At 41.5% G+C, this 12,889-nt stretch overlaps 1 protein-coding gene across 1 annotated transcript in view; it reads right to left on the reverse strand.

The window, feature by feature from the left end:
* The window catches only part of TNFSF13B (TNF superfamily member 13b), a 33,270-nt gene extending 20,868 nt beyond the window's left edge, over positions 1-12,402 (reverse strand). Inside the window, exons 1-2 of the mRNA XM_035003058.1 lie at positions 11,711-12,402; positions 11,516-11,603 (exon numbers count right to left, since the gene is read on the reverse strand). Coding sequence (XP_034858949.1) covers positions 11,516-11,603; positions 11,711-12,058 — 436 coding nt within the window. The 5' untranslated portion in view covers positions 12,059-12,402. The remainder of the gene's footprint in view (positions 1-11,515; positions 11,604-11,710) is intronic.
* Between the last annotated feature and the right edge of the window lie 487 nt (positions 12,403-12,889).

Consider the following 12,889-nt stretch of genomic DNA (forward strand, 5'->3'; position numbering starts at 1 on the left):
CCGCCTGATACATGTTGTGCTTTAGAAAGCTCACACATGTGTTCTTGTGTAGAATCAGTTGCCACGCAGAGAGAATGAAAGCAAAGGTTCAGCTGTTGACTGGTAGTAAACATAATATAGGGATTATTTGATCCCAGAAGCAATTATATAAATAGAGCATCCAAGGTAAATTGTGGGAAAAAAATTAAAGGTTTGTGACTAATGAATGTGTCTGAAGAATTAAAAACTAATAATGAAAACAAATTTTCAATTCTGGATAATTCAGAAAGATGGTAGCATTACTGTGGCCTTGAGGCAGTACCAAAGGGGGGCTGGTTTGGGGGGTTTTGGAAAGAGGTTGATAAAATAATATAGAAATCACAATAGTCAATAGGAGTAAAGAAAGATATCTGATTGGAAGGTGTGTGTGTGTGTGTGAGAGAGAGAAAGAGAGAGAGAGAGAGTTTGTGCAGAGTCCTAAGCACTAACTGGATATTGTCACGCACCACTCATAATGTATCTTTTATGTCTAAAGCACTGTAGGATATGTAAAATGGTAGCCCTTTGTCTTGCCTCATAAACACCAAGAGTAAAAATACAAACAAAACAAAACCCAGGAAAACAAAATTCCATCTTCATAAGTTATTTCATTTTATAATTGATGAACTATTTTAATTTAAAATTATTAATTTTGTAGTTGCATTACCATCTCCATGGGACATGTTATTTTTTTCTTTTGCCATGACTTCTTTGCATTACCTTAGAATATTTCTCATTATTAATGGCATACACTCATAAAGCACTGGATATCAGTAACTTACCAGTGAAGAAAATTAGCTTCATGACACAACATGCAAACATACTTGAAGTCAAGGAAGGTGAAAACCAAGATAGAAATATATCTGAATGCTTGAAGAAAGCTACCAGAGAATTGCACAATTGGCTCTTACACCTTCAACCTCCCCTTGGACACTTCTCTCTGAATGTCACAGTGATAATTCAAACTCAACATGACCCAAATCTATTTATCTTCCGCACACACACTCACCTCTCATTCTTCTGTTTTCTCTTACTGGCTATAACTACCCTCTGAGCTGCCCAACCGAGAAACTTTGTAAACATGCCCAGTTCCTTCCTCTGTAATCTTGAAACCCGGCAAATAACCCAGTTCTAATGGTTTGAACTTTCAACTTTTGCTCAATTTGGATTCTGTCTGTCACTTATCTCATTCAATAATTTTACTGAACACTAAATTTAGGTCATGTGTTTGGCTCCGGATAGAAAAGAAAAAAAGAAAAGAAACAGAGGGGACACAATCCTTACCCCCTGGAGCATCCCTACCCCCATGGAGAACAGGTATGAATCAGCATCACAAACACAGAATTGAAGTTGCAAGAGAGATCAGGAAGGTTTCTCAGAATGGGATGCTTAAACTAAAGTCAGAAGAAAGAAGGGGGTAGGAACATTCCAGACGAAAGTGTCAAGAGTATACACAAAGGCTGAGGTTGGAGGGACACGGCAAGTATGGCTAACGGAGGGAGAGACAGACAGACAGACAGAGACAGGGGAGAATAATAAACAAGGACAAGACGCGCATGGCAGCCACGTTTAGATCTCCACCCTCACTGCTCTGGACAATCGCACTTGCCCACCAAGCTGTGCCTCTTCTCTTTTCTGCCATTTCTACTCCACTGCTTGTGTTTCCTCCAGATTGACCTTCCTAAACCTGAATTTTATCTTGTCCTTCTAATGTTTCTAACTCCTTCAGTGGGTTTCCCCTGTACACAAAACCCAAATCTACCTTCATGACCCCAGGACCTCAGCCCCTCCACCCCTCGCAGAACGGGAGCTCCAACCGCGACCGCATGTCTGCCATTCCCTTGGCTACATATTCCCGCCTTGGCATCTAGTGAAACCCACCCATCCCTCAGGGCTCAGACCAAATATCAAGTTTCCCTCATCCTTCCAGCTAAATATTGGATCCCACTACACTTTGTGCACACATCTACTGAAATAACATTTCACTATACATCCTAATTGTTTCTATTACTGTCTCTTTCTCTAGGCTCAGTCACTTGATATTAAGGACCATCATTTATAAATTTGCACAGTGTCTGGTTTACATCAGACTAAAAAACGAAGAAAGAAAACCTGTGCAACAGTTTAGAACAAAAACAGACATCATAACAATATCCACCTTTTCCAAATGGTTCTTAGAAACCTCATCCTTATATCCAACTTTATAATACATGTTAAATCAAACTAAATTAATGCTTTAGGGAAAATAGGTTCTATAAAAAAAAACAACACACTGATATTTGGACCTTCTAACAATAAGTCCTTGGGCCCAGGGTTATATGAAAAACATTTTCCATAACAAATAACCCTCAACAAGAAGGATTTCGAGTTTTCATTTGTAGAACCAAAGCACACTATAATATTTTTTTTTTGGAAGCAAATGATTATGTAGTATTTCTCTACAATTTCTTACTCTCTATTTCCCAGAAGTTCTAGTGCAGCAGATGGAAGAGAAACAGATTGAGCCGTGAAGTGTGACTTCTCAGCCGGTGTCAGAAGCTGCACTAGGTAGCTATTTACAGTGGTCTCCCGTCTATCCCAAATGGCCCAGCCCTAGGACGAGGAGGAGGAAGCGTGAACTTGTAAAACCACTTCCGTCAGTTCTCCTTTGCAAAAATCCAAGCAAAGGAACAATGTCAAGGTGTTGGCCTTATTCTGCCCCATCCACCCACTACAATAAGGCCTCTTCTTGCGTGTTTTCTACTTCCCGCTGCATCCCTGTTGCCACGCCGTGGGATACTGTCTCCTTTTCCCCAAATCGACTCACTCCTCAAAACCCAGCTCAGCTCTTAACCATCATGGTGTCAATCATCTTTCAGTCTGTGATCTGAACTCACATCCTAGGATACCATTGCTAGATGGCCTGTTGGTATTGATGTTAGTAACAGTCTAGGCCTCTTGGGGACCCAACAGTTTTTGTCAAATCTGATGTATTATTATTCAAACGTTAAGCCCGTACAGCTCGCACAATGGAAAAAAAACCTCAGAATTTGTAGTCAGTATATAATGAATCCAAACATGAGTTCTCAAACCAATTTAGCTGTTTAATCATGAGATTACCATTAATATTAAAATATCTTTTTCTTATCTATATAATAGGAATAACAATATCTGCTTCATAGTATTGTGAGGACTAACTGAAGTCATGATTTACGTATGCTTTGTAAAGACTAAAGAGCTTGTTGATTATTATTTTAAAATTTACATTAATTTTCTTTAATTTCTCCAACTCAGTATTTAGCTTGTTGAGGTAAGGGACTGGTTATGTCTTGGCTTTAATTCTCTCATCTAAAATGGAGACAATAACACTAACCTAATACCTTAGGTTGGGCTCTGTGGGTCTATGATACCATTTACCTTGCTGAGAAGGTAACTAATGCTTTAGGGAAAATAGGTGTCCAATTCTTACCTTGCTGAGAAGGTAAATGGTATCATGGACCCACAGAGCCCAACCCAGAGCTTGTGCGTACCACGTATCCAATAGCTTAGTTTCTCTCTCCCCTTTTCTGTATATTCTGGAGTGCCACCTCAGACCTTGGCACACTGGATGTTTCCTCTATTTTTGAGCAAAATCTGTTTCTTCTCTAACTCTTAATGAGAATACCTTTTATTTGTTTAATTTTTTAATTTTTTTTTAAAGATTTTATTTATTTATTTGAGACAGAGAGAATGAGAGAGAGCACATGAGAGTGGGGAGGGTCAGAGGGAGAAGCAGACCCCCGCTGAGCAGGGAGCCCGATGCGGGACTCGATCCCGGGACTCCAGGATCATGACCTGAGCCGAAGGCAGTCGCTTAACCAACTGAGCCACCCAGGCGCCCTAATTTTTTAATTTTTAAAAAGATTTTATTTGAGAGAGAAAAAGAGCATGTGCACGCGAGCGGGGGAGAGGCAGAGGAGAGGGAGAGAGAGAATCTCAAGCAGACTTGGCACTGAGCGCGGAGCCCGATGTGGGGCTCAGTCTCAGGACTCTGAAATCATGACCCGGGTGGAAACCAAAAGTTAACTGACAGCCACCCAGGAGCCCCAAGAATACCTTCTAAAAGAAAATCCAACCACAACGAAAGTGCAGCTGCCCAATACGGTTCTTTTAAATAGGACTTGACTTACAAAAATAATAAACAGTACAACTAGTATTATCCATTCCTATAGGACTATTAATGAGAACACATTTCTCAACATTATGAATTTACTTTTAAAATATCAACCCATTTCTGCAAATTTTTTTTTAAGTTGGAAGTGTAAAGAATTATTGAGCCTTCGAGGAGAAACAAAGACTTACCCCGGCCTCCCTGACGCACGCTCTTCCTCTTTCCCGCCCTTCACGCTGCCCATTCTGTGAACCCCTGCCCGAGATACTGCACTTTTTCATGATGTCTGCCATTTTCTAGTATACTGTAATTTACTCATTAATTGTGTTTATTGACTACTTTCTGTGTCTTTCCACCTTGCTATAATGTAATCTCCAGTGAGCAGGAAACTTTTATCTGTTGTGTTTTCTGATCAACACCCAACACCTAGAACAGTGCTTGAGACCTAAGGGGCCTGTGGCTTACATGGAAGATACACGACATCACTTTTGGCTGCTTTGATTGACTCATTTCCTGGCTCTTCTGCTTCTCAAAACTTTAAACTTGACAAGAACAGGGTTCAGAGATTTGGTTGTGAGGTCCCTATTTTATTTTATTGCTTTTTTGGAAACTGAACAGAAGCCAGCTCTTGCAACACTGAAAAAGAAGTCATTATTGAGGCAGCTGCAGGGGGCATAGCACTCAGGGAAGATTCTGGTCAAAGATCACCATGACAACAACCGGCTGTTTCTGTTCTAGGAAGGAACACACCCTTACTGGGGAGGAGGTTCCAGTTAACCTAATTTTGGTACAAACTGGATGACTGAGCTTTATATTGCATATGCATTCAACACTCATTTTACAGTCTTGTAAGATACAGCAAAGCCAGAAATGTCCATGAACAAAGACTGGATGTTACAGACCCATCGGACCTGCCATCTTTCCTTGCAAAGGAGATGGACTATGGATTTCAAGAAAGAACACTCAAAAATAGAGTTCAGTTATTTGTTAAGTACCAGTGTTGGTTTCTTAGTTGTGACAAAGTATGGTAATATAAGACAACAGGAGATACTGGATGGGGGGTATATGGCAACTCTCTGCATTACCTCTGCAACTTTTCCGCAATTCTAAAATAATCCCAAACCAAGAACGTTTATTTAAAAATGGAGAAAAATAACTTAAAGTAGATTGGCCAAAATCTTACAACAAATATTTAGAAGATGAAATATGGATAATTTTCCTCCACTCTTGTTTTTGTATTTTGTTCATGTTTTCAACACCTTTTTAGTCTTATAATTGAGATGAGTATGATACACACTATCAATAAAAGTAATTTTTGTATTTCTATAATCTACAACACATGCAATTCTAATAACTTTTAAATTCCCTACTGAATAACAAGAGGAAAATATAAAGGTTACTTGATTTTATTAACAAAACCTTGTTTTAGCTCAGTGGGAATCCATCTGAAAGAACCCATTCTCCTGATGGGCTCTTAGTATGGTTATCTCTCCGTTCTTTAAGTGGATGGAATAGTTAGTTGAGAGCTGACAGTAGGGATCATGATGATTCCATTTGTGAAGAAATTTTAACAAGAATATTTCAAAGCCAGATCACTTTAGTTATTAGTTTTAATTGGGAATATCTCCAAATACACTTAGGGGCTGAAAGTGAACTTTTGGCTAATATGAGCCATTTGGCAATTCTTTGATCCTGGATTTCCCCACATTTCTGTTTGTTATATTACAATCAGAAATTATCTTATGAAACACAGAACCCTAATAAGACCTCCATTTGAAACACAATTAAGAAAAACAAAACTGGAGCCAAATACCCAAAATGTACAACTACTTAAGAGCAGCATTTACCCTTGGGAGGCCTGGAGAAGCACCAAGTGGGCATGTGGGCTGATGGTGATGTCCGCCCCTTCATCTACTGCTGTTCATTTTGTGAATACTCACCAAACCGTACCCTTACGATCTGTGCCCTTTTCCGTATGTAAATAATACTTCAGTTAAAACCAAAACATTAAATAAAACAAGAAATCCACAAAATTAATTAGACAGGTTGTTGAATATGACAGTTTCTCTGTGACTCTTCAGTGAGCCCAAATTGTACCTCTACCTGATGAACCAAGAAAGTCTGAGGCAAGGGGCCCCCAAATTCTCCCAGCAAGTCCAGCCTTGCTATCCAACTCATTCTTTGGTGAATTAGCTGTTTTAAATGTCAAGTTAAAAAATTGCATAACACGGCCTCCGATCAAAACCTGAGAAATGAAGAGGTACAGCCACTTTGGAAAACAGTGTGGCGTTTCCTCAAAAAAGTAAAAACAGAGCTACCCTATGACCCAGCAATTGCACTCCTGGGTATTTACCCCAAAGACACAGATGTAGTGAAAAGAAGGGCCATATGCACCCCAATGTTCATGGCAGCAATGTCCGCAATAGCCAAACTGTGGAAAGAGTCGAGATGCCCTTCAACAGATGAATGGATAAAGAAGATGTGGTCCATATATACAGTGGAATATTACTCAGCCATCAGAAAAGATGAATACCCAACTTTTACATCAACATGGATGGGACTGGAGGAGATTATGCTAAGTGAAATAAGTCGAGCAGAGAAAGTCAATTATCATATGGTTTCACTTATTTGAAGAACATAAGGAATAGCATGGAGGACATTAGGAGAAGGAAGGGAAAAATGAGGGGGGGGATTGGAGGGAGAGATGAACCATGAAAGAATATGGACTCTGAGAAACAAACAGGGTTTTAGAGGGGAGGGGGGGAGGGGTATGGGTTAGCCCAGTGATGGGTATTAAGGAGGGCACGTACTGCATGGAGCACTGGGTGTTATACGCAAACAATGGATCGTGGAATACTACATCAAAAACTAATGATGTATTGTATGGTGACTAACATAACATAATAATAAAAAAAAAAGAAATACGGGAAAAACCCCCCTTCCGATGATGCCAGATCACTGCATCTTACTTCAGAGTGAGCCCAAAATCGATCAGCAAACATTCACAGAACACCTAGTGTGTACAAGTATCATGATGAATGTGCCAAAGACACAGGACCCAGAGCACAGAATCCTCTCCTCTTTAGCTTGACAGACAGGACGCGTACACACCTCCCCCAGGTGATATATGTAATACCAGGTGTGCTGTGTGCTGAGGACGTGGGGCTTTCTAGCCCAACACACTGGAGTTTACTTACAAATTGAACAAACACACAATAAAACTGAAGTGCCTGCTGAAATTTAGGCTGGATTTACAGAGAAATAAAAATGGGCAACATTCTGGAGTGTTATTCAGCAGTACTTAGCTCTGAAACTTTTTGACATAAAATGACAGGATATGCAGAAAGCAGAGTATCCTAAAAACAAAATCTAAAACAATACTATAATTCTATTAAGTATAAATCCAGTAAGTGTGTTGATGTGGCTTAAAACTAACCATGAGATTGATTGAATGCTGCCTTATTTGTTGAAAATTCTGTACATTTTAAAACAGTTTAACAGCCTATTTGAAAATCCCAGGACTCCAAAATCACAACAAAACGTTTTTTACACTTAACTATGAAAGAAGAGTAAAACCTATAAAAGGAAAATTCTATCTAATCGGGAAATTTAAAATTTGATATTTAATAAAGATATTAAGTGTTCCTGGATATATAAAATTAAACCATGTAAAAATTCTATTTTCTTCTTCAGAGTTACAATTTTTATAAAATTCCAACAAAAAATGTCAATGGTTCCAGAATGGATATAGAAAATTAATAAATAAGAACATGAATGGCTGGACACTTTGAAAGTAACAGGGACAACCTAAAGTTTTTGAGTCTTACTTAAAATAAATCAGAACTAGGGGCGCCAGGGTGGCTCAGTCGGTTAAGCGTCCAACTCTTGGTTTCGGCTCAGGTCATGACCTCAGGGTCTTGGGATTAAACCAGAGTCAGAGTCGGGCTCCCTGCTCAGTGGGGAGTCTGCTTCTCCTCTCCCTCTGCCCCCCCCCGCCCCAGCTCATGGTCTCTCTCTCTCTCTCTAATAAATACACAAATAAATATCTTCAAAAAATAAATCAGAACCAGAATAGAAACGAAAAAAACAAAGAAAGCTGCATAGATTCAAACTGTAATTTTCTCAATTCCAAAAAAAGGACAGTACCAAACAGACAAAAAAAAAAAAAATCAAGGAGTTTCAGACAAACTTCTTGGTTATGGACACATTAATTTTGTAGTGCTAAACAAAATACATTTTCCTTGCACAAAAGGATGGCATCTAAAACAACATTCAAGCCAGTTTCATGAATGAGGAATAGTAAATATGACCTGTCACTGAGGTTCTCCTCTTCAAGGCTTCCATCTCAGATCTATGAATGTTACGAGTGTGTGTGTAGAGAGAGATGTACTGTTTACTGCATATATATGTTATCTATACATATATATGATAAGTTCATATACATACCGTATCTATGTATACTACATAGATATATGTACTATATAAAAGGTCTATAAGAATCTCAGGCAAACCATGATAATGACAAGAGCAATTACATCTGGACTTTGGAAAGTGGGTAAATTTTGATTCACTTGATAGAATTTTTTGTTACTTTCCAAACTTTCTAACAGTTACAAATTATTTAGGGAAACTTTTTAATCAGCATATAACTTTTGGATGCCATAAAATCATAAATTTGTAAAAATTTGCACGTTAGGAAAATTTAAAATATAATAGAGGGTATTTTGGGGACGTGGGACTCCAGGAGTTAATTAATTGCTTACTCAATGTCCTTTCTTCTTAAATCTGCTATAAAGAGCCCATATCCTCTTTGTGATGGTAAAGTTAAGGTTTATTTGTAAAACTAATGTGCAGAGGCTGGGAAATACTAGCATAGAGGTTGAAGAAGATTAAGGCACTTTGACCCTACTGGATATTAAAGCTCATTATATTATAAAATACTAAAAATATTTTATTTAATACAGATAAATAGAATAATAAATTAATGCAAAAACAGTCCAAAATAGATTCAACTATATATGAGAAACTTAATATAATACAGTAAGCTTTCGAATGCAAACAAGTTAAAAAGAATCATCCAATAAATTTAGCTGAGATGTCTAGCAGTAATTTGGAAGGAAAAAATAAAAGAAGAAAGGGGAAGTTAAAGCTAGTAGACAAGATCTACCAAATGAACGCCAGGAGGATTAAGGAGTTAAGTACCAAACTAAAACACTAAGTTATAAAAAAGTCAAAGTAGCGGCGAATAGAGTAGGCTATATAAGAGATTATGGACAAATACATTTTTAGCTGTAATGTATTAGAGACGATCAAAAGGAAAAGTTTATCACATTAAATACACAGATGTAAAATCTCTGTACAAGTTAAAAAAAGAAGTAAAATATTGCGAAAATATTTACAGCAGAATTTTGATAGGCAGAATGTCTAATATAGTTTCTTCAAAATTACAAAAAAAAATTAGGACAGATGAGGGAAGTTATAAATAAAAATTAGCAGAACATAAAATTAGAAGTTACCCAAATATGCAGAAAGAAATTAATTCTTATTTGCAAGCAAGCAACAAATTACATCTGAGATACTGTTTTACAACTACTAAATTAGCCAAAATAAATTTTAAAAGATAAAACGCTGTAAGAATGTGGAGAACTTGTCCACTGCATTTCTGACTGCATACATTTATAACTCATTTTGAAAGCAACATGGCAAGAGGCAGCGAGGGTGGTAAAGATGTTCATCCTCTTTAGCTCTGATAGTCTATCTACAGAATTTATATGGAACATACAATTCCTCAGAAACAAGAGATCTGCACAAAAATTTTGGAAATGGTCACGTTAAATAACTGCATGATATAGCAAACTAATATGGAATTACTTAGAAACAGGGAAAATGCTTATTGTATAAGGATAAGTGAACACAAAAATATACTATATATATGCTGTATTTTTTCAATTATGTAGGAAATACAGATGACAAACTGCAAAGTAGGAAAATAATTTATGTGTTAGAGTAGAGTAAAAGGATTAGTGTTTCCTAGTTTATATACGTTTCAATCCAACTGTTTCTGATAATTGACACAAAGCATATGTTACAATCACGGTCTTTATGAAATAGGTAAGAATTTTGTCCATGAATAAGGCAGTTAGTGAAAAATACGTTTCCAGCCAGAGCATCTGATGAGAGCATATGTGTGAGTGTGTGTGTGTGTGTGTGTGTGTTCTCCGACAGAAGAGCACCTAGTCAGGGCGCCTGGGTGGCTCAGATGGTTAAGCGTCTGCCTTCCGCTCAGGTCATGATCCCAGGGTCCTGGGATCGAGTCCCGCATCGGGCTCCCTGCTCGGCAAGAAGCCTGCTTCTCCCTCTGCCTCTGCCTCTCTCTCTCTCTCTGACTCTCATGAATAAATAAATAAAACATTTAAAATAAAATAAAATAAAATAAAAAAGAAGAGCACCTAGGCAGTAAGTCATGCACTTCCCTTCACAAGTGCAAACCTGTATGTACAGAACTGCACCTGTTCTGCTCACCTCACGGTCAATGGGAGGGCTAAGGACACAGTAGCGGTGACAATAACCATCCCAGCACGTGCCTGCCTGGCACATTCTGGCTCCAAACACGTTCCTTCAAAATAAAAGAGAAACAATCCCAAGGATTTCTTAAGGTGTGTTGCTATGGAATGTAATGTAAATACGCCTTTTCTTCTTTGAAATGCAGGAACTAGAGTTGAGCATTTGGGGAGGCCCTGCCCAATCCGAGGTTTCAGGAATCTGTAAGACGCTTTGGAATGAGTGGGACATGAACAACGGCAGGAATCACTCAAGAACTCTTACCAGAAGATCCTAAACTTGTGGATTTCCCGGAAAAGCATTAAAACCCCTGCATGTGTACGTGTGTGTGTAAAATGAACTTTTTAAAAACGAAGGCAACAAACAAAATAAATCCCAAACGCACACCTGCTGCAATATGAGCCTCCCTGGGCGGCAGGGCACGCCATGCGCCCTGAGAAGCGTTTCCCTTTACCTGGCCTTCTCTGACTCGGGTAGACAGGCGGTGCTTTCTTCCTGGAGGGCTAGACAAGGAAGTTCTTCCTGGAAGCTAGACAAGTTTCTGACACAGGCATGATCTATGAGGAAGACTATGTGGCCCCTTCCTCCTCCGCTCTGCTTGTGGGACAGGGCAGCCCTCAGGCTCTGCTCATTGAAGGACAGAACGTGCTGTGCACGGGCTGCGCCCGGAAGCCCCCTCCGGTTTAGAGGCAACTCTCACAGTCTCCGTGCACCGGTCCGCTCTCGGGCCCCCAGAGCGGAGGCCACCCTCCACACCTGTGGGCGCCAGGCTCCCTGACTCATAAATGCCTCTGTGCCCGAACCTACCTGTTTCTTCTGGACCCTGAAGCGCACGCTTGTTCCTGCTGCTTTGGCTGGAGTTGCCCTCTCCTGCAGCGGGCGGCGCGAAGATCCCCTAAGAAGAGAGAAACCCCAAGTTACTGCAAAGACATCCGAGGAGCGGGAGGCGGCGGTGCGGGGCGAGCCCACGCCTGGGGCTGCAGCTGCTTGCTGCCAACTCACTTTCAGGGCCGACGTGACAGCTGGAGCCTCCCGCACGGCTGCCCCGGGGGCTGCGGCTCCGGCCTGGGGGGGGCCTGGCAGCCGCTCTGCCTGGTGTTGCTGCAGCCCCGCCCGGAGGCTCCCCAGCTCGGCCTGAAGGGCGGCCACCCTGCAGAAAGCCAGCACCGAGAGGCAGCTGGCCGTCAGGGCCAGCAGCAGGGTCACGGCCAGCAGCGCTCCATCTTTGGAGAACGGGACAGAGGGGCTTTCCTTCAGGGGGAGGATGGAGACACACTCCCTCGGTTTCATTTCTTCTCCCCTCCGCAGGCCGGGAGAGAGGCATGACCGCTGGCCTGCGCAGCCATCCATGGCACTCCTGGAACTTTGGAGGTTCGGGCCTTTCGGGTGAGCGAGCGCAGGGAATGGATCATTTCCTGTGAGCTGTGCTTGCTGGTGTCCTGCACTGACTCCAGGGCCTGGCCCTGCTGTCGCCCGCAGGAGAGCTCTCCTGAGCCTCCCGCCGTCTGCCCCGCTGCATCCCGGCCCCCACTGTAATGATAGGTCTTCCTGGCACTGGCCCTTCAATCCGATTGCCCAATCATTTCCTCATTTCACTTTCAGTTTTTGTAAGAATTTTAATGGCATCTCAAGACACACACACACACACACGCACACACGGGCCCCGTGCATCCCCCTACGTGACGGGACTCGGGGTGTGGGCTGGCCCACCGGGGAGAGCCCTGCGGTCGTGCAGGTGCGGGACGAGCATGGCAGGGCTGCCCCACTCGGGGCCACATGGCTCCGGGCGCCAGGGGGAAAAGAACACTGAGGTTCCTGGTGCTGTAATAAAAATAATTAATGTGAAGGTCAGATAAGCTAAGTGGCAGCCCTGAACTGTACTCAGCTGGAGAATGATTTATGAACGGTCTCGAAGTAGGAAACAGAACGAGACGTCCTCAGAGGAGGCATGGAAGTCCACTGGGGCACAGTCGCCTTATGATTGTCTCGGCAACGCAACACACAGAATGTGACCGAATCTGGGAGGTGTATTTAGAGTCCATCGGGGGCGTTCTTGCTCTGCGGGGGACGCATTTTGAGGGGAAACCTGTGCGCGCCCTTCCTCCTGGGACTGGCCACCCTGACGAGCCCTCCCACCGAGCTGCAAGTGGCCGCTCAGTGCAACGTGGTCTGGGAAACCCA

The sequence above is a fragment of the Mirounga leonina genome, unplaced genomic scaffold (genome assembly GCF_011800145.1).
Source record: "Mirounga leonina isolate KUSES-001 unplaced genomic scaffold, KU_Mleo_1.0 Mir_127, whole genome shotgun sequence".
Taxonomy (NCBI): Eukaryota; Metazoa; Chordata; class Mammalia; order Carnivora; family Phocidae; genus Mirounga; species Mirounga leonina.